This window comes from Sminthopsis crassicaudata, chromosome 1 (assembly GCF_048593235.1).
Source record: "Sminthopsis crassicaudata isolate SCR6 chromosome 1, ASM4859323v1, whole genome shotgun sequence".
NCBI classification, from domain to species: domain Eukaryota; kingdom Metazoa; phylum Chordata; class Mammalia; order Dasyuromorphia; family Dasyuridae; genus Sminthopsis; species Sminthopsis crassicaudata.
The window spans coordinates 77,355,381-77,381,520 of NC_133617.1; the positions used below are offsets into that span (position 1 = coordinate 77,355,381).

General features: G+C 34.6%; 1 protein-coding gene across 3 annotated transcripts in view; it reads right to left on the bottom strand.

Annotated features, from left to right (window-relative positions):
- The window catches only part of ARHGAP39 (Rho GTPase activating protein 39), a 316,607-nt gene that overhangs the window by 195,565 nt on the left and 94,902 nt on the right, over window positions 1–26,140 (bottom strand). For all 3 annotated transcript variants that reach the window (XM_074263619.1, XM_074263602.1, XM_074263610.1), the window contains exon 3: window positions 23,531–23,690. In XM_074263619.1, coding sequence (XP_074119720.1) covers window positions 23,531–23,610 — 80 coding nt within the window. In that variant the 5' untranslated portion in view covers window positions 23,611–23,690. The remainder of the gene's footprint in view (window positions 1–23,530; window positions 23,691–26,140) is intronic.

A 26,140-nucleotide genomic window follows, 5' to 3' on the forward strand; every position in this document is an offset into this window, starting at 1 on the left:
TGACAGTAACAGTGAAATATTCCATATTTATGTAGTGTTTTCACTTTTGCAAACCACTTTCCTCAGAAAAACCTTTTCAGGTATAGAATAAAAGTATTATCTTTTCCTTTTTATAGATGAGATAATGTAGGTTCAGAGGTGAAGGGGCTTACCATGATCACATAGACAATAAATGTTAAGGCTACAGATTAGAATTCAGATTTCCAAATTTCAAAGTGCCTTTCATAAGTGCAAATTTGAATGATTTCCAGGAATATTGTGCAACCCTCTATTTAGGAAGTGTTATAAAAAGGTTGGAATTGGACCCCCTTGGCAGTTGGTTAAAGGACCATTGGTTCACACCTAATGGAAAACTGGATAATCACTAAATGATTCCACACACAAATTTCAAAATGGAGTTTATCATCTCCTAGGAAAGTAATTCAATACTGATCTCCAAACTTGATGTTTTATCTACAAGATAAGGCATAGAGAGGCTAGAAATCTATTATACTGATCTCAATACTGATCTCCAAACTTGATGTTTTATCTACAAGATAAGGCAGAGAGAGGCTAGAAATCTATTATAACAAAATAAGACATGTTAAAGAAAAACTAGCTGTTTGAGAAACAGGGAAATAGCTCTTTGGTAAAGAAATATTAATAACAATAATAATAACTACACCTACTTAAATTTGGGATGATAAGCCTAGATCTTTCTGAGATTTCCACACACCCCCCCCATCTTCTGCTACAACAGGTGGCAGGATGTGGGAAACACAAAGTTCTCAAACAAATACAAATGAGTGCCAAAGAAGAAGTTGTATTAATGGAACAACTTCTAGCCTCCTTTTATAAAACTTTCCTACGTATTCCCATTTTTCTGCCATTTAAAATAATATTGGTATTGTGCAGAATATACAAATCATTTAGCTTCTGAAGGAATATCTCCCTTGAAGGCTTTTCAAACCAAGTTTTTATGATTACCTATCTCAGATAATACAAGACATATGAGTACACTTTACGGATATAAACGGACATATATATATATACACAGTGTATACACATAATTGTGTGTGAGAGGTGAGAGAGAGAGAGAGAGAGAGAAGGAGAGAGAGAGGGGGAGAGAGAGAGGGGGAGAGAGAGAGGGAGAGAGAGAGAGAGAGAGAGAGAGAGAGAGAGAGAGAGAGAGAGAGAGAGAGAGAGAGAGAGAGAGAGAGAACTCCACCAATTCTAACTAGCACATTCTCTTGGAGTTACCAATATCATATATGTCAGATCCTGGTTGTTTGCAATACTAAAGGTAGATCTCTCACTGACATGTTGCACTGATATTGTAAAACAGACATATTTGACCTGAGTAACTCTCCGTGGACAGAGAAACAGGAGCTCTGATGCCTAGATTCAATGGTGGGAAGGAAGTCCTGTAGAGAGAAGTGTTGGATCCTGATAGGGTGTGTTAAAATTGCAACTTGTGCTGAACCCCCGAGTATTGCCTACCCTTCTAGTCATGCTATTTCAGCAGGAAATAAGATTGCAAAGGGGAACCTGCCAAACACATCCAAAGCATCCCAAACATCAAAGGAACATGATTTACACATTTATACCTATTAATCAAAATTCAAATCCTAGCAATATGTTCCACACACTGTAAATGCCTGTGGTTAGCAGGTTATGTGGATGAAGATCTAGTCAGAGAGACTAAGGAGTGGTCTGAGAGGTAAGAGGAAAACCAGAAGTAAGTAGCATCCTGAAAGCTTGGGGAGAAAAGTATATCAAGACAGAAAGGAGTGAGTGCCATACTCAAGGGATACAGAAAGGTCAAGAAAGATGGTGACTAAGAAAAAGCAATTAAGAGATCACTGCTAACTTTGGAAAGAAAAGCTTCAGTTGAAAGGTGAGATTGAAATTAAGAATTAAGAAAAGAATGAGAGAAAAAAAAAGAAAAAGAAAAGAATGAGAGAAAATGAAATAGAGGCATCTGTAGAAGAGGGTCTTCTGAAGAAGTTTTGCCACAAAAGGCAAAAATTATACAGGTTGATAGCATCAAGTGAGAATTTTTGAAGAATGAAGGCTGTAGGGAAACAGCCATTAAACAGATAAGAAATCAAATATAAATGAGAAAGTAGAAATGATAGAAGAAGCAACTTGTAAGAGATGGATGAAATGGGATCCTTTATGAAAGCAGAGGGATTTCCCTTGGCAGACAGTAGAGCAAACATTTCATGTTAGACAGGTGAAAGAGGAGAAGGCATGTGAAGGATGGAAGAGAGATCTTGGTGAATGTCCTCAAAAATAGAGAAAAGACTTCCTATTTACAACCCAAACCTCTTCTCATTTCTAAGTATCATCAAGTTCCCTATAATCCCAAGAAATTGAACTATGCATGACATGTAATCATTTGACATAAGAATCAAGTGAAGGTGCCAGTGTCAATCCATATAATTATTCGTTAAGCTTAGTAAACAATAAATGTAAATAGAAGCTCCATTACTTTCTTTCAGTTCCTGCATGAATTGTACAATTAAAGACCACTGCTTTAACATACTTTGAGAGGTTTTAATATAAATATTAAGGTCATACCTGAAAACAATTTTTATAGCCACTGTTTTTCATAAAGGCATCTTTTCTTTTTCCTTATTAAAGCTTTTTATTTTCTTTTTTTAAAAATTTATTAATTTTATAATTATAATTTTTTTGACAGTACATATGCAAGGGTAAATTTTTTTTTTTACATTATCCCTTGTGTTCACTTTTCCAAATTTTCCCCTCCCTTCCTTTACTCCCTCCCCTAGGTGACAGTCAATCCCATATATAATAAATGTGTTACAGTATATCCTAGATACAATATACGTGTGTAAAACCAAATTTCTTGTTGCATGGTAAGAATTGGATTCTGAAGGTAGACTTGGGTAGAAAGACAATAGTGCAAACATTTTACACTCCTTTCCCAGTGTTCCTTCTCTGGGTGTAGCTCTTTCTGTCCATCATTGATCAACAGGAACTGAATTGGATCTTCTCTATATTGAAGATATCCACTTCAATTAGAATATATCTTCATACAATATCGTTGTTGAAGTATATAGTGATCTCCTGGTTCTGCTCATTTCACTCGGCATCAGATCATGTAAGTCTCTCCAAGCCTCTTCTTTATTCATCCTACTGGTCATTTCTTACAGAGCAATAATATTCCATAACATTCACATACCATAATTTACCCAACCATTCTCCAAATGATGGGCATCCATTTATTTTCCAGTTTCTAAAGCTTTTTATTTTCAAAACATATGCATGAACAATTTTCAACATTCACCCTTGCAAAACCTTGTCCTGCAAATTTTTTCCTTCCTTCTCCCCTCCTCCCTCCCCTAGATGGCAAGTAATCCAATATATGTTAAATATGTTCAATTCTTCTATACATAGTTCTATAATTATCATGCCACACAAGAAAAAAACAGCTCAAAAAAGAAAAAAATGAGAAAGAAAACAAAATGCAAGCAAGCAAACATCAAAAAGATCCACATTCAGTTCCTACAGTCCTCTCTCTAGTGAGCATGGCTCTCTTCATCACAAGACCATTGGAAGTGGCTTGAATCACCTCTAATTAGCCACATACATCAGAATTGATCATATTATAATCTTGCTGTCGCCATGTACAATGATGTCCTGGTTCTGCTCACTGCACTTAACATCAATTCATAAGTCTCTTCAAGCCTCTCTGAAATCATTCTGCTGATCATTTCTTTTAAAACAGTAATATTCCATGACAATTATATACCATAACTTATTCAGCCATTCCCCAACTGATGGGGTATCCACTGATCAATTTCCATTTTCTTGCCATTAAGAAAAAGGGTTGCCACAAACATTTTTGCACATGTGGGTCCCTTTCCCTCCTTTAGGATCCCTTTGGGAAACAAGCCCAGTAGAAACACTGCTGGATCAAAGGGTATGAATAGTTTCATAGCCCTTTGAGCATGGTTTCAAACTCCTCTCCAGAATGACTGGATCATTTCACAATTCCACCAACAATGTATTAGTGTCCCAGTTTTCCAACATCCCCTCCAACATTTGTCATTATCTTTTCCTGTCATCTTAGCCATCTTAGGTTTGAGTTGTCTTAATTAGCATTTCTCTGATCAATAGTGATTTAGAGCATCTTTTCATATCACTAGAAATGATTTCAATTTCTTCACCTGGAAATTGTCGTCAAAGGATCTGAAAATCCTTTGACCATCTATTAATTGGAAAATGGCTTGAATTCTTATAAATGAGTTAATTCTCTATATATTTTAGAAATGAGGCTTTTACGAGAACCCTTGAATATAAAATTTCCCACCCAGTTTATTCTTTCCCTTCTAATATTGTCTGCATTGGTTTTGTTTGCATAAAAAATTTTTAACTTAATATAATCAAAAGTATCCATTTTGTATTCAATAATATACTCTAGTTCTTCTTTGGCAACAAATTTCTTCCTTCTCCACATATTTGAGAAGTAAACTATCCTATGCTTTTCTAATTTGCTTATAATATCATTCTTTACATCTAAATCATGAACCCATTTTGACTTTATCTTTTTTTTTTCCCCCCCTGAGGCTGGGGTTAAGTGACTTGCCCAGAGTCACACAGCTAGGAAGTGTTAAGTGTCTGAAACCAGATTTGAACTTAGGTCCTCCTGAATTCAGTGCTGGTGCACTATCCACTATGCCACCTAGCTGCCCCTATTTTGACCTTATCTTGACATAGGATGTTAGGTGTGGGTCAATGCCTAGTTTCTTAAAGTCATCATTATTTAAAAAAATAATAAAATAAAATAAAAAGAAATGAATCAAATTAGTAAGAATACAAATCATTCTCCAATTGATAAATGGTCAAAGGATATGAACAGATAATTTTTAGATGATGAAATTAAAGGCATCTGTAGTCATATGAAAAAATGCTCCAAGTCACTATTCATTAGAGAAGTACAAATTAAAACAACTCTGAGGTACCACCTCATACCTATCAGACTGGCTTAGATGACAGGAAAAGAGAGGATGTAGGAAAACTGATATTGCAATGTTGGTGGAGTTGTGAAATGATTCAACCAGTCTGGAGAACAATTTGGAACTATGCCCAAAGGACTATAAAACTGATTTAGCAGTGTCACTACTGAGTCTGATCCAAAGAGATCATAAAAAGAGGGAAAAGGAACCACATGGTAGCAAGATATTGGAAATTGAATGAAAGCCCATCAGTTGGGAAATACCTGAATAAATTATGGCATATGAATGTTAAGCAATATTATTGTTCTATCAGAAATGATGAGTAGGCTCACTTCACAAAAGTCTGGAAAGATTTATATGAACTGATTCTGAGTGAAGTGAGCAGAACCAGAAGAAAATTATGTACAGTAATATTATGGGCCAGAACTCTGAAACAAGGATTTTTACAGGGTGTTAAGCCAGTGGAATTGATAAAGACAATGGTTATCTTGTTCAGTATGCTGCTTAATAGTTCTCTAGTTCAGTACATGTACTTAGTACTTAATATAGTTCCACAAGATTCACACCTATGATAATATAATTATAGTAGAGTATATAACAGCCAGCAAGCACTGAATGAGATTCATTCCATCTTCAGTCAGGCTCTTAGTGGCTCTCCTAGGGGATGGAGAGACTCAGACGCAGAGCCAGAGAAGACAAGAGGACTGGAGGCAGGAGCTCAAGCTGCCGAAGCCAAGGGGAGAGAGATTCGTTTCCATCTTCATTAGCCTTGTGGTGGCTGGCCTGTCCTCCTGTACTTCTCCATTGAAGCCAAGTCCCCTCTGAAGGCCACGAGAAAGCTAACTGAGAACCAGGCAAAGGAGATAATAAAGACTTTTGGACTTTAACACCTGGCTATTCTCGTGATGATTACTTTACTGAAAAGAAGGCTGCCCCCAGAGACCCACAGAAAACCACCAAGAACATTACAGAGTAGGCAACAGGATCATGTGACGATCAATTATGATTGATACAGTTCTTCTCAGCAATACATTTATTCAAGATAATAGACTTGGAATGGAAAATACCATCCACATTCAGCAAGAGAACGATGGAAACTGAATCTGAATCAACTTTTTATTTAGTTGCTTTTTCTTTCTTTCTTTTTTCCCCATGTTGTTTTGATTTTTCTTTCACAACATGACTGTTATGAAAATACGTTTAAAGTGATCGCACATTTATAACTCATATCAAATTGTGTGCTGTAAAGGGAAGAAAGAAGAGGAAATAATTTGGAACTGAGAATCTTACAAAATGAATTTTGAAAACTATCTTTACATGTGATTTGAGAAATAAAATATTATTGAAATTTTAAATATATATATATATATATGTTTTGGGAAAAAAGAATACACAAATAAATTGATATTCTTCATATATAAGCATAATGAAATGCAAGATTACTAAAACCAAATAAACTGGGGAGCTGAATCATCCAAAAACACCCTTGCATTGAGCAATAACCATTAAGCATTAATATACTTACCATGTGCCAGGCACAAACAGTTAAAAATCTACAAATACAAAAAAATGGTAACAAAGGGGGAAGTTGAGGGAAGAGAAAAGTTCCTTGACCACAAAAAGCTTACATTCTAATGGAGAAACAAATAAACAAACATGTAAATAAAACTATATATCGAGGAGGCATGTTATGAAGAGAAAGCATTAGGCATTAGTAACTATACATGAAAAAATCTTCTGAAAGTAGGTAGGATGTGAACTGACTCTTGAAGAAAGTCAGGGAACATCCCCCTATCCCTTCCATTCCAGGTATGGTGAAATCAAGTGCAAAGGGGGAAAGTTGGGAGTTAGATAATAAATGGAATGCCATGTTCACAGCACTTTAAGTAGGATTATGTGCCTGTTATCATGGAATACACTGAAGAGGAAAAAAAAGTATAAGAATGTAAAAGAAGTAAAAAGAATCCAAGCTATGAAGGCTTCTAAAAGGCAACTAAACAAGTTTGTATTTAATTCTGAAAGTAATAAGGAACCAATGGAATTCACTGAGCAAGGGACTGATATAGTCAAACCTATTATCAAAATTGTCTTGGCAGTTGAGTAGAAGATGGATTGTTGTGGAGAAGGATTTCAGGCAGAGCTGATTAAAAACTACTGCAACAGTCCAAGTGAGAGTTGATGAAAATCTTAACTATAGTAGTAGTTAGTTATAGAAAGAGACATATACAATAGATTAGTCGGTAAGGAAGAAACATTTCTTAAATCAGGTAGGCTTTGTGCCAATTATCAGTGGGTTTTTTTTTGTTGTTGTTGTTGTTGTTATTTATTCATTTCATTAATGTACAACTCTTCATGACCCCATTTGGGTCTTAGCCAAAGATACTGGAGTAGGTAGCCATTTCCTTCTTCAGATCACTTTATAGATGAAGAAACTGAGGTAGAAAGGGATAAGTGATTACCCAGAGTCATACAGCTAGTAAATATCTAAAGCTAGATTTGAATTTAGGTCTCCCTGATTCCAGGCCCAGGGGTCTACCACACTGTGTCAGGATCTTTCTTTGGTTAAATATAGCAATTTGCTGGATACTTAAAAATCACGGAATCCCTAAAACCCAGAAAGAAGGAAGTTTTTCCATCTTAAAACAATCTGATCAGGCTTGTAGAGAACTGAAACTTTTAAAGAAAGTTCTTCCTTATATTGAGAAAACAGCTATAGTTTGGCAATTTCTATCTATTTATCCTAGTTCTGTCTTCTAGGGTTAAGAATTTCTTTCAGTTGTTACCACATACAAAAGAATATACTAGTATGGAAACAAGTCACTTTATTTTTCTTCTGAGGGAAAACTGATCTAAAATTTTCTAAACCAATCCTTTAAAAGCCATCATTTAGGAAAGCAATCTCCATTGTAAGGGCATCAATTAGCCCCAACTGTCACCTATGGGGTAAATATACCAGCCCACAGAAAATAGCAAGGCAAGCACCATGACTAAGAGAAAAGAGGCAATCTATGACATGTTAAATCACTATTCCTTTAGTCCAGCAATCTCTAGTTATTAGAGACCTGACACCAATGGGGAAGTATTGAAATGCTAATCTCTTTAGAAGCCAAAGCTACTCATCTATTTAAAACTATCAGTAAGCATCATGTGGAATGGGGATAAACTGGAACCATTTCCAATAAGATCAGGAGTGAAACAAGGTTGCACATTATCACCATTACTATTCAATATTGTATTAGAAATGCTAGTTTCGGGAATAAGAGTTGAGAAAGAGATTAAAGGAATTAGAATAGGTAATGAGGAAACCAAATCATCACTCTTTGCTGATATGACGGTGTACTTAGAGAACCCCAGAGATTCCAGTAAAAAACTATTAGAAATAATCCACACCTTTAGCAAAGTTGCAGGATACAAAATAAACCCACATAAGTCATCAGCATTCTTATATATCACTAACAAAATCCAACACTTAAGAGTTACAAAGAAAAATTCCATTTAAAGTAACTATATGAGCAAAAACACTTTCCACACAAATAAAGTCAGATCTAACCAATTGGAAAAATATTAAATGCTCTTGGATAGGGCGAGCAAATATAATAAAGATGACAATACTACCTAAACTAATCTATTTATGTAGTGCTATACCAATCAGACTCCCAAAAAACTAATTTAATGACCTAGAAAAAAATAACAACAAAATTCATATGGAAAAACAAAAGGTCAAGAATTTCAAGGGAACTAATGAAAAAAAAAAATCAAATGAAAGTGGCCTACCTGTACCAGATTTAAATTTATATTATAAAGCAGCAATTACCAAAACCATTTGGTATTGGCAGTGGAATAGGTTAGGTTCAAAGGACAAAACAGTCAATAACTTTAATAATCTAGTGTTTGACAAACCCCAAGACCCCAGCTTTTGGGATAAGAATTCACTGTTTGACAAAAACTGCTGGGAAAATTGGAAATTAGTATGGCAGAAACTAGGCATTGACCCACACAACACTGTACACCAAGATAAGGTCAAAATGGGTTCATGACCTAGGCATAAAGAATGAGATTATAAATAAATTAGAAGAACATAGGATAGTTTACCTCTCAGACCTGTGGAGAAGTAAGGAATTTATGACCAAAGAAGAACTAGACATCATTATTGATCACAAAATAGAAAATTTTGATTATATCAAATTGAAAAGTTTTTGTACAAACATAACTAATGCAGACAAGATTAGAAAGGAAGCAATAAACTGGGAAAACATTTTTATAGTCAAAAGTTCTGATAAAGGCCTCATTTCCAAAAATGCATAGAGAACTGACTCTAATTTGTAAGAAATCAAGCCATTCTCCAATTGATAAATGGTCAAAGGATATTAACAGACAATTCTTAGATGAAGAAATTGAAATTATTTCTAGGCATATGAAAAGATGTGCCAAGTCATTATTAATCAGAGAAATGCAAATTAAGACAACTCTGAAATACTACTACACACCTGTCAGATTAGCTAGAATGACAGGGAAAGATAATTCCGAATGTTTGAAGGGATGTGGGAAAACTGGGACACTGATACATTGTTGGTGGAATTGTGAATACATCCTGCCATTCTGGAGAGCAATTTGGAACTATGCTCAAAAACTGTGCATACCCTTTGATCCAGCAGTGTTACAACTGGGCTTATATCCCAAAGAGATCTTAAGAAGGGAAAAGGACTTGTATGTGCAAAAATGTTTGTGGCAGCCCTCTTTGTAGTGGCCAGAAACTGGAAACTGAATGGATGCCCATCAATTGGAGAATGGCTGAATAAATTGTATATGAATGTTATGGAATATTATTTTTCTCTAAGAAATGACCAACAGGATAATTTCAGAAAGTCCTGTAGAGACTGACATGAACTTACATGATGAGTGAAATGAGCAGGACCAGGAGATCATTATATATTTCCACAACAATACAGTATGATGATCAATTCTCATGGACATGGCTCTCTTCAACAATGAGATGAACCAAATCAGTTCCAATAGAGCAGTAATGAATTGAACCAGCTACACCCAGCTAAAGAACTCAGAGAAATGAGTGTGACCCACTACATAGAATTCCCGATCTCTCTATTTTTGTCTGCCTTTATTTTTGATTTCCTTCACAGGTTAATTGTACACTATTTCCAAAATCTGATTCTTTTTGTGCAGCAAAATAACTGTATGGATATGTATACATATATTGTATTTAACATATACTTTTAACATATTTAACATGTATTTGTGATGACTGTGTTAGCACCCTGGATACCTTAGAATCAGCCAGAGTCAGGATAAGCAAAAGTCTTTATTCTTGGTCTTTAGCGGTAGAAGTCAAGGGGACGGACGCAGGATCTCCTTGACCTCACCTCTTCTTCCAGAAGTGACCCTGGCTAGTCCCACTCCACCCCTTAGTCCCTCCTACAATTCTCTGTGTACACCAAACAATTGGGCCAGCACAGGATAGTAGGAAGGGCCATTTTCCAAGCATATTCTTATAGAGTATTGTCCAATTGGTAAGTGCTCGGTTGTCTGACCTCGGTGCATTAACTCAAGAGTTTCAGCCCTTTACATGTATTGATCTACCTGCCATCTGGGCGAGGGGGGGAAGGGAAGTTGGGGAAGAATTGGAACAAAAGGCTTTGCAAGTGTCAATGCTGAAAAATTACCCATGCATATATCTTGTAAATAAAAAGCTATATTAAAAAAACAAAAAGCCACAGCTACTGAAAGCTCAGAAAAAGAAAGCTCTTGCTGCCAATTCCTTGGTACAAACTATTCAACATAATAAATAATTATGATTTTATTAGTTATTAGTTAAAAATGATATTAAAGAAATATTCCTATTTGCTTCACTATAGTCTGTTAGATATTTCTAGTCAACTTGCGAGCAGAAACCCATATTTGTTTTCTACCACATTCAAATAAGAGTTTCTTGAGATTAGTGACTTATTGAAATTTGGTTTTACACGCATATATTATATCTAGGACATACTGTTACACATTTAACGTGTATGGGATTGCCTGTCATCTAGGGATGGGGTAGAAGGAGGGAGGGGAAAATTTAGAAAAGAAGTGAGTACAAGGGATAATGCTGTTTAAAAAAAAAAATTACCCATGCATATGTACTATCAAAAAATTATTATAATTATAAAAATTTTTAAAAAAAAGATTAGTGACTTGTCTCTACATTTCATATCTCCAGTATTTAGCACAATGCTTTATACACAGTAAGCATTTAATACATATATTCTGTTCACTCACTCACTTTTACTTACTTATAAAATATTTGAGTAAAAACTGTATTTCACCATCTTTTAATCCATGTAAGTCCAAGTATTGTGTGTAATTGTATTTTGATATAATTGGTTTCCCTAGCATTTATATTTGGAAGTTTTTTTGTCAAAGATAATGGAATGGTTTGCCATTTCCTTCTCCAGTTCATTTTTCAAGTGAGGAAACTGAGGCAAAAAGGATAACACAGCTAATAAATGTCTGAAGCCAGATTTAATTCAGGAAGATGTCTTCCTCATTTTAGTCCTGGCTCTCTATTCACTATGCTACCTAGGTGCCCTTTGTAATCTTATGAACTTTATTTTATGCATTAAAAAATTATTCTTAAAAGGGATCCATACATTGTTGACTACTGGTTAAGTCTTTGGAAAACTATTTTTCTTGCTAGGAGTTCTTTCTCCACACTCTACAGAGTGGTGAAACAACCTAATGCATTATAATGTTTGAAGCAAAAAATAATTCCTAAACTCAACTAAAGCTCTACAACATAGCATTTAGAGCACCCAACATTCTTACCAATGGGTCTGAGAATATCACTGAAGATATCAAGACATTCAGGCTGCACAGACTATTATCTCCAGCCACCCTAATATGTAATTCAATCATTCTAGTGAGAAAAGTGCTACGTTCCTACAATGAAAGGTTGACTAAGTAGGAAGAAAGGAAAGAAAAGCATTTGAGAGAGATCACAAATAAATTTTTATTTGCTTATTCTGAATTTATTATACATTACAAAGCCTCACAATAAACTCTATGTTGACATTTTTAGTGTTTCAACATATAAAAGTAATGATATTTTTGTTCATCTTAAATATTTCAAGTTGAAGAAATGCTTACTTGTTTTACTAAATGACTACAGGAACCCCTTGGCACCCTACTAAATCTAGGAATCACTGAGACAAGAGTGTTATTACTGCACTTATTTTTTAATATATCTGTTCATGTTATAAAAAATGGGAAGAATAATGCATTATCACTGGAGCTCTGAATTTTTCACTGTGGAAAAATTTGAAGCTATGCAAAGAAAGTTACTTTCATGTCCATAACCATAAAAAACAGATTTCACTGTTAGGCATATCTGTCCAAGAAATTTAGTGACAAAAGGAAAGGTCTCAAATATATTTACAGTAGCCCTTGTGGTGGTAGCAAACAACTAGAAACAAATACACAAAGTAGATATACACTGACTGGGGATGGCTGAATAAATTGTGTTACATGTGTATAATGAAATATTACTGTTAAGTGAAATTATAGTTATGATAAATACATATAAGGACAAAAGGTCTTAAATGTATAGGTATAAAGTAAACAATGGCAAAACAATAAACACAATGGCAACAATGTAAAGGGAAGGAACAAGACAAGTATTGTTCTGATAAGGCTGGTAGGGATAATTACTGTTATTATTATTATTATTGATTATCGATTATTTGGACTCAGCAAATCAAAGGGTACTCTAAGGCATAGAAAAGTCTTGGTCTGTGTTAAAGTCACAGATCCGTTACCGCTTGAAATAATGCAAACCTTGTTTAGAAACACTATTTTTAAAATCATTGCCTAATTTGTCAGTATTTACATATATATTTACATATTTTGAGTTTCTTATAATGGGAATATATGAAAAAATTATCCTTGCTTCTGAAGTGACTTACTATTTAAAAAGCTAAAAGAAAGAAATCAATTTTAAAATCTTCATGGAGAGAATCTATTCACTTTATAAAAATATGTATTTGTTATACAGACATTTTTTAGTTCTGTTTGACTCTTCATGATCCTATTTGGAATTTTCCTAGCAAAGTACTCAGAATGGTTTACTATTTCCTAGTCTAGTTCATTAACAGATGGAAAAACCAAGGCGAACAGGATTAAATGATTTGCCCAGAGTTCATATAACTAGCATCTGAAGCTAGTTTTGAACTGATTAAGATGAAAATGAGTCTTCTTGACTCAAGACCTGACACTCTATCCATTGCACCACTCAACTGTCCAAATATATTTATATACTTTATGAGTATATAAAGAAAGAGAGAGAGAGAGAGAGAGAGAGAGAGAGAGAGAGAGAGAGAGAGAGAGAGAGAGAGAGAGAGTGTCTGTGTGTACATGATACATATTTTCTGGTTGATATCCTCTCAAATCCCATGGCAAATTTATTTTATGCTAAATGCACTTATTATTTATATTCTCCATTACAATCATCTGTGAATGTAGTCTCATTTAAATATTCTAGTTCCTCCAAAGAGCAGAGCGCTGTAATAGAGTAGGGTTTTAAGGAATGTTTCATGAATGTAGGTACCTAGAACATAATTTCTAGAAACAAATAAGTTCTCACCTAATCTTCCCCACCCACTGTCCAATGGAGATGAGCTATGGATTCTTTTGATTGGTGCTCAGTTCACTGTATTCAGAAATTTTGGGCAAACTTGTATTACTTCCATCTATGTTATTTAGCATTCTTTTGACCAATCATTTTCTTCTAGGATATATAAAATTCTTAAGTTGCTTGTTTATAGGATAATTTGACCATATACCTTTAATATTTATGGTCTTTTGCTTTTTGAGGGGTGAAACTTTCCTCTAGTATTTTTGCATTTCAAATCTGTTAAATACTGTGCTTCTTTAAACTATATACACTATGCATATATAAAGTTTTTATTACTGTATTGAGAGCTGTAATTTATGACAGACATTCATTCCAAATTTCTTCTCTTAGATATTTTACTTGTGAATTTATTCAGGAATTCCTTATTTTCGGTTCCCCATTCTTTTAGTATATTTTACAGGTCTTTACAACTGGTTCAAAGGAATAGCAGTAGTGTGTATGGAAAGGTGACAGGTTGTCAGATGGAAATGAAGCATGGGCTGGATCCAGGCTATGTACATTCAAACTAACTAATTCAAACAATTAAGATAGCATAGACCCACAAAGCTAAATTGTTACAAAATAACAATCTATCTGTTTAAAGATATGAGGAACATGGAATACGTGATTCAGATAAGATATGTAAAGTCTAATCATGTATGTATGAATGTATGTATGTATGTAAGTAAAAGAAAACATAGAAGTTGATTCCATTTTACTTTTATGTGACAGAATCATCCTTGAAAAAAAGCTGGAGGCCACTGAATCTGCTATTCTCATTTTACAGGTACTAACTGATTAGGCTTTGATTTGAACCTAGTTCTCTGACTCCATATTGTAAACATTCCATTATACCTTGCTCTCATCTCATGATATGTATTATATAGAAAAAGGGGGAAGTAAGAGATAACCTTTTAATTTAACTTCAAAGAACTCTAATTAAATGCCCCATTATATATGTTCAAGGACCAAAACTGAATGCAAGAGAGATAGAGATGAAAATTGACATAGTTCCTGTTCTCGAGGGTAACCAGATGGAATGTCTGAAAATAGCCATAAACTTTCAGCTTGAGCAGAACTTAAGGGTTCATCTAGTCCAACTGTTTTCATTTTACAAATGAGGAACTGATATAAAAAGGATGTTACTGATCAGACCACTGTAGGGATGATATTTGAGGAAAGTTATAAAGAGAGGATTTCAATAGATATTACAATGAGAAATGGCAGGTGCCTGCAACATAGAGGGCATATACCCAAGAACAGGGAAATAAAATGAATATGAAACAAAATATATCATATCTAGACAGGAACTGTGTGAGATCAGGCTAGAAATATAAAATGATACTACACTTTGAATAGTGATGAATTTCAATTTAAGGAATTTAAGCAATTCAGTACATGATAAGAAGTCACTGAGCACAAGAGTGACACACCAGATGCAAGAATAAGGAAAATCAGTTAGTAGCAGGGGGAGAAGGAAACACTGGGCAGGGGTGGGAGGGAAAGAGGAGGGGAGAGGGATAGAGAAAGCATAGAACAAAAGGGAGTTGGGAAGACTAATTACTACTGTCATTAATTCAAGCAATTGGGAAGAGTGGGAATAGAGAAAAAAAAAAGAAACAGGAAAGACTTTAGAGGTAAATTCAATAAAACTTGACTGTATATGAAGTAGAAGCATTAGTTATTATGATTATTTTTTGTCCTAGTCAAGGGGCAAAGACTTTATTAAAAGCAATGTAATACCATTACTAAGTGGACTGAATTCTAAGAATCCAGTAAAGAGACTGAACCAAGGATATATATACAGCTTTCATAGATATGTTGATTCTGTAACCTGAAGGTAAGAAAATAATCTCCAGATGAATTAAGGGTGGTCTTTAGATAGATTGGGTGTGCTCAGTTTTCTGAAGAATCCAGGAAGCCAGAAGAGCAAGGACTAGGAGCAGATAATAAGGTGTTAATCATTAACACCTTACTTACTGAAATGGGAAACCCAAAAAATGGCAGCCCATCACTAGGGAAATGATTTTGGACCCATCCATATGACTGGGGAGCCTGAAACTGAAGGGGGACTCTGAAACTCCTTCAAGGAGAAAGTCTCCTTGAATTTTGGCCTCTGTAAAAGACCCCGCCCAAGGGAAACAGGATAAACAGCTTCATTCTGTTATCCGGAGAGACAGGTACCACCCCCATTGATAACACTCATTACTGATGAAGCTCCCTATTAAATTGAAATTAGCCCAGAGACACTCATTCAATTCCAAGATTTTCTATTCTGATACCAGCTCAAACTGCACCCAGCCCCTATCAAAAGCAATCCCCCAGCTTTTAGCCATAAAATGAGCCAACTTGGGGCTCAGTCCTTGCAGAGGACCTAACATGCCAGGCCCATGCTATATGCCAAGGAATCTCTCTCGTTGGCATAAGCTACAACTCTCTTCCCACTGAAATGATATTCTCTTTCAACGTTACCCCCTCTTTATCTCTTCCTTACCTATTTCCTTAACAAGACTTTATACCTCTCTGTCAGGATTTCTCTGCTATAAACTTTACTTCTCTGTTAGGACCCTGTCACCAAGGAATTCAGTTTTTTTATTCATGCATAGCAAAGGCTGACTTCCCAACAGTAATAATAAACTTCTTTTGCCAGTCTAGCTTTTTGGGTTCATAAATTCCTTTACAAAGGACCTCTGCGCCGCCAGAAGAGGTTCCCACAACTTCCTGCCCTGCGCCAAATCTTAGGGGAATTGAGGGGACCCTGTGCCAAACGTCATCATTTGAGGACACAACCCTGAACCTCTTTATTTGGTTCTGTGAACCCCAAACCTACCACTAACCTCATCATTTGGTTCCTTGACCAAGACCGAAACTCATTCTCTGAAACTCCTTCAAGAAAAAAGTTTCAAAGTCCCACTTCAGTTTCCGGCTCCCCTTGTCACATGAATTAATGTTTGAGAAGTTAATGAGGCCTCCAAGAAATAGTTTTTAATCACAAAAGGGAGAAGAGATATGGCATGATAGCTAATAAGGACAGATGAATGAAGTGAGGATTTCTGAAGATGGGAGAAACATTAAGATCTAAAAAAAACCAGGTATCTCCAATCAGTAGGGAAGCAGTAGTAGAAAGTGAGAAGTACAAATCAGCTAAGATGACAGGAAAAAATGAAGGGGATATGGGAAAACGGAAACACTAATGCAATGTTAGTGAAGTTGTGAACTGAACCAAACATCCTGGAGAACAATTTGGAACTATGCCCAAAGGGCAGATTTTTTGATCCAGCAATGTTTCTACTGGGCATATATCCCAAAGAAATCATAAAAGAAGGAAAAGGATCCACACAGGCAAAAATGTTTGTAGCAGTTCTTTTTATAATGGCAAGGAATTGAAAATTGAGGATACCCATCAGTTGGGGAATGGTTGATATGTAAAAGTAATGGAATTTAACAAGGTTAAAAAGCAAAGACTTTTAATACATCATTAACGAGTTTTCATCATTCTAACAATTATTCATTAAATTCTATTTATTAGGTTCTATTATTAAAATAGAGTTTTAAAAATTATTATGAACCACAAAATCAACAAATATAAACATGTCTATATATTAAGGCCAGAAAAACTGAATTATAAATGAAACCAGAAAGATACTACATTCAATCTTAAATGGAATTTATAGACAAACTATCCAAAAAAACAAGTCAAAAACACATCAACCATAGTCATTAAATTAAAACTAACATGGACAAATACCAAACTTATACACCACAGTCTGGTTTTCTGTCAATGTTTTAAATGTTTCATTAATATTCTTTTCTTTTAATCCAGCCATTCTGGAGAGCAATTTGGAACTATGCCCAAAAAGTTATCAAACTGTGCATACCCTTTGATTCAGCATTGCTGCTATTGGGCTTATATCCCAAAGAAATACTAAAGAGGGGAAAGGGACCTGTGTGTGCCAAAATGTTTGTGGCAGCTCTTTTCGTAGTGGCTAGAAACTGGAAGATGAATGGATGTCCATCAATTGGAGAATGGTTGGGTAAATTATGGTATATGAAGGTTATGGAATATTATTGCTCTGTAAGAAATGACCAGCAGGAGGAATACAGAGAGGCTTGGAGAGACTTACATCAACTGATGCTGAGTGAAATGAATAGAACTTCAATGTTGTATGAAGATGTATTCTGATGGAAGTGGATATCTTCAACATAAAGAAGATCCAACTCACTTCCAGTTGATCAATGATGGACAGAAACAACTACACCCAGAGAAGGAACACTGGGAAGTGAATGTAAATTGTTACCACTACTGTCTATCTACCCAAGTTACTTATACCTTCGAAATCTAATACTTAATGTGCAACAAGAAAATGGTATTTACACACATATATTGTATCTAGGTTATATTGTAACATATGTAAAATGTATGGGATTGCCTATCATCCAAGGGGAGGGAGTAGAAGGAGGGAGGGGATAATTTGGAAAAATGAATACAAGGGATAATATTATAAAAAAAATTACTCATGCATATATACTGTGAAAAAAATTATAAATAATTAAAAAAATAATAATTAAAAAATATATATTCTTTTCTTTTTTCATTCCACTTCCTCCACCCCAATCACTATTATCAGCTGATTCACCCAGCCAAATAAAAGTCCTCTAATGTAACCAAATTATAGCCAAGTAAAACAAAACTGTGTTGTTTTTATCATGCCTAGAAATGAAAGGTGTCTCCCCTGCAAAGCGAGTTTTTAGGCATTTTCTCCCCTTTCTTATTAAAATATACTGGGTTGAGGAAATACTAAAGAAGGGAAAGGGACCTGTATGTGCCAAAATGTTTGTGGCAGCCCTTTTCATAGTGGCTAGAAGCTGGAAGATGAATGGATGTCCATCAATTGGAGAATGGTTGGGTAAATTATGGTATATGAATGTTATGGAATATTATTGTTCTGTAAGAAATGACCAACAGGAGAAATACAGAGAGGCTTGGAGAGACTTACATCAACTGATGCTAAGTGAAACGAGCAGAACTAGGGGATCATTATATACTTCAACAATGATACTGTATGAGGATGTATTCTGATGGAAGTGGATATCTTCAACATAGAGAAGAGCTAATCCAATTCCAATTGATCAATGATGGACAGAATCAGCTACATCCAGAAAAGGAACACTGGGAAATGAGTGTAAACTGTTATTTTTACCTTCTGAATCCAATTCTTCCTGTGCAACAAGAAATTCAGTTCTACACACATATATTGTATCTAGAATATATTGTAATATATTTAACATGTATAAGATTGCCTGCCATCTGGGGGAAGGGGTTGGGGGAGGAAGGGAAAAAATCTGAACAGAAGTAAATGCAAGGGATAATGTTGTAAAACATTACCCATGCATATGTACTGTCAAAAAAAAGTTATAATTATAAAATAAAATAAAAATTAAATTAAAAAAATATACTGGGTTGAGAAATATAAATAAGGGGGAGAAGACATTAAGATCATTCTTGCCTCAATTTCTGCTTTCAGTCTACTAAAATTTTTTTTCATGGTATCAAGCCATTTCTCTTCCAAATTAGGTAAACAAAACTGTTGGACTGGTTGATCCCAAAAATTCATACTTTACATTTATTGCTACTACACATTTCATTCTAAAAGAGAATAATAAATTCTGGAGGGGATGTGTAAAACAAGGGACATTAATAAATTATTGGTGTTGTGAACTATCCAACCATTTGAGAGCAATTTGGAATTATGCCCTTGTACATACCCTTTGATATAGCAATGTCTCTACTGGGTCTATATGCCAGAGATCACAAAAAAAAGGGGGGGAAAGTGCAAAAATGTTTGTGGCAGTTCTTTTTGTACTAGCAAGGAAACAAATATCCATCAGCTGAAAAATAGCTGAATAAGTTATAGTTATATGAATGAAATGGCATGTTACTATTCTATAAGAAACAATCAATCTGAGGAAATGGAAGAAATGTATGGCCAAAGAACTAAGGAATATTATGAAATACAAAGTGGATAATATTGATTATATTATTATTTTTTCTTTCTTTTTTTTTTTCTGAGGCTGGGGTTAAGTGACTTGCCCAGGGTCACACAGCTAGGAAGTGCTAAGTATCTAAGACCAGATTTGAACTCAGGTCCTCCTGAATTCGAGGCTGGTGCTCTATCCACTGCACCACCTAGCTGCCCCATTTTGATTATATTAAATTAAAAAGGTTTTGCACAAACAAAATCAATGCAGACAAGATTATAAGGGAAGTAGAAAATTGGGGGAAATTTTTACTTCCCAGTGTTCTGATAAAGGCTTCATTGACTCAAATTTATAAGACAAGCCATTCTCCAATTGACAAATGGTCAAGGGATATTAACAGACAATTTTTAGATAAAAGAATGAATTTCAGATGAAGAAATTTAAACCATTTCTAGTCATATAAATAAATGCTCTGAATCACTATTGACCAGAGAAATGCAAATTAAGACAATTCTGAGATACCACTATACACCTCTCAGATTGGCTAAGATGACAGGAAAAGATAATGATAAATGTTGGAAGGGGTGAGGGAAAACTGGGACACTAATTAATTAATGCATTGTTAGTAGAGTTGTGAAATGATCCAATCATTTTGGAGAGTAATTTGGAACTATGCCCAAAAGATTATCAAACTGTGCATACCCTTTGTTTCTACTGGGTTTGTATCCCAAAGAGATCATAAAAGAGGGAAAAGGACCCACATATGTAAAATGTTTATAACAGCCCTTTTTGTAGTGGCAAAGACCTGGAAACTGAGTCGATGCCCATCAATTGGGGAATGGTTGAATAAATTATGATATATGAATGTTATGAAATATTATTATTCTGTAAGAAATGATCAGCAGACTGAATTTAGAAAGGTCTAGAGAAACTTATATGAACCGAGGCTAATTGAAACTAGTAGAACCAGGAGAACATTGTACACAGCAATAGCAAAATCATATGATGATCAAATATGATGGATTTGGGCTCTTTTCAATAATGAGGTAATTCAGGTCAATTCCAATAGACTTGGGATGAAGAGCACTATCTGCACCCAAAGAGAGGACTGTGGGAACTGAATGTGGATCACAACATAGTTGTGATAGTTGCTCTTTGCTTGCTTCTTTTTTTCTTTCTCCTTTTTTCCCCATTTTGATCTGATTTTTCTTGTGCAACATGATAAATGTGTAGATGTTTTTAGAAGAACTGCACATGTTTAACCTATATTAAAATACTTGTTGTCTGGGGGGAGAGGGAGGGAGAAAAATTTGGAACACAAGGTTTTTAAATGTGAATGTTGCAAAACATGCACACTCTTTGCATGAATTTTTTTTAAAAGCTATTATAAAAATTTTTAATTCATTCTATTAGATCTTTAAAAAAAGAATCTCATCCTAAACCTAAAACCCATAATATTTCCTCAAAGAGGTAGAAATAACATTTTACAATTGGTGTTCTGAAGCTATATATGCTCATTAAAATGATTTAAGTTCTTTAGTCTTTCAGTTATTTCCATTTACAATGTTGATGTTAATACTTCAACTATTCTCTAGAGATTCTGCTGCTCACTTGACTCTGCATTAGTTTGTATAATTTTAATACTACAGCCTTAAATTGATCCATATATATGGAATAAAGAATGTTGGAATAGGAACCAGGAAACATGCGTTTATATCTCAATTATGCCATTAACAAGTGATGGCTTCCTCTCACAGAGATTGGACAAGAAGCTACCAGAAACTCATTATGGAGAATCCTATAAAAGAATGAGATATCTTTTTGATATTTAAGGGTGTGGCTAAAGCTAGACACTACTCTTTTCCCTAACCACTTCTAATATAACTGTGATGTTATTTCTCATTTGGAATAAAGTATTTGTATTTTTTGGTAGAGTACTAATGTCTCTTATTTTCATGACAGAAGTTTGTGGATATAAGTTTGTGATTTTCATGTTGATAATTTTAATTCTCCTTTACTATATTCCCTGGATATGAAGTCAGAAAATTGGAGTTTATGCCTGAGTTTCCATTATCATTCCATTATCAGCCATGAAACTTTGGCCACACCACTAAAGTTCCCTTAGCTTCAATTTGTGTTTTCTATTTTTAATTTGAGAACTTTTGTTCAGGTACAGAGAGCATCAGATGCTGTCTAAGATCCCTCCCAGCTGACAGATTCTAAGATTTTTAAGTCACCTTAGACCTCTTTTAGGGGGTCTATTATAACCCACTTTACCTATCTTGTCTACAAGGATATGAAAAATCATCAAATTCTTTGATAAAACCTGAGTAAAATACAGGTACACATCAGTGCAAACTATCAAATCAATACTAATTGAAATAGTGTCTAGAACAAAAAAACTTACAATTGAAGTGATAATCAAAATTCATATACCCTGGTCAAAACATACTTGAAATGGCTACCATATTTTAAGAAAGTTACTGACAAGCCGAATTATGCCTGAAAAAGGAGAAAGAAGATAGTGATGAAACTTAAAATTATACTTTATAAGGGTTAGCTGAAGAAATTAAGGATATTTAACATAAAGAAAAGACTTAAGGTTAGTATGGAATCACAGAATGTAGAATAGAAAGGGAAGTTAGATGATCCAGTTCAAATACTTCATTGTCACAAAAAAAAACAAGGCTCAGAAAAATGATATGAGGCAACAAGTTATAAAAAAAAGTAAGGAAGTGATCAAAACTCAGATTCTCTACTTCCCAATTCAGTATTCTTTCCATAATATCGCAATGTCTCTAAAAATTAACAAAATTATTTTTAGCTGTCAATCATGTTGAAGAATTAGATTTATTTTGTTTGGCCTCAGAGAACAGATCAGTTCAATGTGAGAAGGAAAAAAACAAAATAAAAAATCAGAACTGCCCAAAAAGTGGAACTGATTGCAAAGAGAGATGATGAAATTTCCCCATTCAAGCAGGGAGTAAAAATTCATTCATAAGAAGTAATACAAAGATATAAATTAGACTTCACGTCAGTACCATCTGGTACTGAACTTGGAGACAAAAAGACTTGTGTTCAAATATTGCTTCAGACAATTACTTGCTGTTGACTTTGGTTAAGTTTTTAAGTGAACCGTCTCTGAAATGAAAAATTTAAATCAGTAAAATGAAGAATTTGGAATTGATGATCATTAAATTTTCTCTCAGCTCTGAAACTATGAACCTATGAACCAGCTGATGACTGAGGTACCTTCTAATTCTGAGATTTTATATTTCTATGGTTATCAGTTTAGTAAACCCTGTTAAAAGAAAAAACAAAAGAAACTGAAATATCTTTTTTGACTCATGTAGTCTCCTAGTGATCATTCTATCTCTTTTTAACTGTTCCAAAACCATCTGTTTAGTCATCTGTTCTACAATTTTTCTGGAGACTTGTGTTTAAAGTTTTCAGAAAATGTTCTCTCCTGCTATCTCAATTTTTTAATAGACCTTAAATGCTTACAGATACAAATATTTTGAATATACTTTAGCCAGCATGGATGCTTTATAGTCAATGAAGACAGACAGGGTTTTGCATACTATTCCCTCATTTATTACGGTTTTCAATTTCCTTTTAATAAATTTTTTTTTTTTGGCTTACCTTTTTCAGTCTAAAGATCATCTCCTTAATAGGGAAAAAAAACCAAACAAACCCAGAAACAATAATGCTGACACTCAATATTTTAAGAGCTAATATGCAAAAAATATAAATGGACTTCTAATTAGTTTATCAAAACCCTATATTCTCTATTTTATTATCCTATTGAGTCCCATCAGAAATATTAAATAAAAGAATTATTTAAAATTAAAATAATATACTTGATCACATATTCCAGAAAAACTGATTTGGATTTCCCCTCCTTCTTCTTTTCTCCTTTCCTTACCTGGCACTTGATCCAGAACTCCTAGGATCCTGTATGTCAGTATTATGACTCCGGCAATCGTAATCCTGAGTTTGGGACATTGCAGTCTGTTACCACAGCAATAAGTGGGACTTTACTGACTCATCCTTAGGCCTTCACCATCAAATAGGAGGGTGACGAGCTGTATTAAAAAAATAAATAAATAAATGAATAAAATTTTTTTTACACAAATATTCGGATTTCTGCTCCTGAGCTACAAAAAGAAAACTAAAAACTTCAGTTATGGGGAAGGAGGGAAAAATCATTTTTATTTTGTGACTTAGAAAACAAAGGAAGCTCATTTTTCTTTCAGCCAACAAAGAACAACCAATCTTACCAAAGTAAAACAGACTCAAAGGTAGTGAAAGACTTTCTAATGACAAAAACTTGGATTTTCTCAATAAAAGCTTATGACACAATACAATACAGTAGGCATCCAAAAAGAAAGATCTTCATATCAAGAAATTTGATTCTAAGAAACCAAAGAGAAACTATTCACTCTAACACTATGTCTGGTACTAAAGTGATGATGACCGATGACACCTGATAGGTTGGTCACCTTTTCCTCTTTTGTTAAAAGGAAAGAATTTGGTCTCCTCAAAAAAGGTCATATGCAATCCCAATCCTATAAAAGGAAGTAGCAGTGTCCTCTCTAGTCTCTCTTCCTGTCATTCTTAAGTTCCCCTAAAACAAGCTCTGTTCTTTTCAAATGCTCTTCATAGGGTCCAGATGCAATAAAGTGAACAAAAAATTTGTGGATGGAGAGTAAAAGGAAAATCCTTGATTCAGGACCAGGAAATGGCTATTGCTACTTTATTTAAGGTGAAAATACAGGCCATTTAGATTTTTACACAGAGTCACTATTATGTCATTGTGGGCAACATATAGTTTAATATGTTAAAAGTCAGGGTCTAGAGTCAGAGCCTGCACTTACTATCTATGATTATATTAAACAATCAGTTAACTTCACTGAACTTCAGTTTCTTCATCAATAAAATTGAGGTAATGATATTTTTATATACCACAAAGAGTTACTGTTAGGAAAGCCCTTTTTAATTTTAAAAACCCTACTAAAATAGCGATCTATTTTTGATTCCCTGCACTAGTTTAAGCTAATCATTGTGAAATTAAAAAAAAAAAAATCCAAAACAAAACTTGTTCTTTAAAATATTTCCAGTTTCTAACTTCCCACTTTTAGATCATTATCATGTTTTTCTATTTAAATACTTTTATCAAATTCAAGTGTTTTCTAATTATCAGTTACAAAAAAATGGATTGTGACTTGTAATATTCTTTCTAAAATGTAATATTCTCTGCTGAAGTTTCCTTGGGGTCTGTGGAAGCAGCTTTAGTTTCAGTTCCACAATCACCACAAGTGCAGCCAGAAGTTAAAGTCCAAATCCTTTATTGTCTCTTTCATAGTCTTGTCTCCTTCACTTGGGGCTCAGGTAGTTTTTCTGGAGGCCTTCCAGATCTTGGTTTCAGTGGAGAAGCAAAGGAGAACAGCCTACTACCACTTCTCTGGTCTTCCCTAATTTTCCTTCTGGCTAAGTTTGTCCAAGCTTATATGGTCTCTTATCAAAGATGTGAATGTTGTAGAATTATAATAAGTACTAAATACATGTACTAAACTAGAAATTGTTAAGTTCCATGCTAAATTAGATAACTATTGTCTCTATCAATTCCAATGTCTTAGAACCTTGGAAGAATCATAACATCTCTTGCTTTCTTTGATTTAGAACATGGTGTCATGACCTTCCTGACTTCTCAAGGAGGTGAGAACCCCAAAAAAGAAGATGATTACACCTTCACCAACTGCTCAAAAAAGGGGTGAAAACACCATAAAAGGAGGTGATCACGCCCTCCCTGACATCTCAGGAAAGGAGATGAAAACAACAAAGGAAATAGGAAATCAAATCAGATTAGCGGGTTTCTGAAGGGGCTCACTCTTAAAAAAGATATATATTAATCCATCAGTATGGGAAATAGTACACATAATTACATAAATTACATAAGCACATAGTAACATAACACAGGCTAGTAGTGATGTAACAAATAACATGAATCAACATGAGGCTTTATCCATGTCCATAAGTCCTAGAAATAGTCCAAAAGGAATCTGTTATCCATTAGTTCATGTGCCAGGAATCCAATAATTCCTCCAAGTTTCAAAGTCCTGTAATAGTCTCATCTTGTGTTAGGGAATCCAATGATTCCTGCAGATTTTGTTCTTAGGCCTTCTCCTTTGTTTTGAGGTTTCTCTCTTTTTCTTTCTCTCTCCAGGTGTTCATTGGCACTCATCTGATTCCTTCTCTATGTGTAGAAATAAAAGCAAATCCTTTCTCCCAAGCAGTTAACCTATCTAATCCCTTCTATTTACCACTTTCTAAATCTCTTCTCATCATTTGGTAATTACATTGGAGTTGCTCACACTGGACACTGCCCTTCTGTTGGGTTAAAAAAAGCCTATATTCTCTCCAATTGTAATCCCCTTCTCCCATATGATTGCTTTTTGGCTTATAGATCACATCAGAGTCTTGACCTTCTAAAGACTCTCTGGGTAGAAACTCAGCTGCCATCATGCCCCACCTG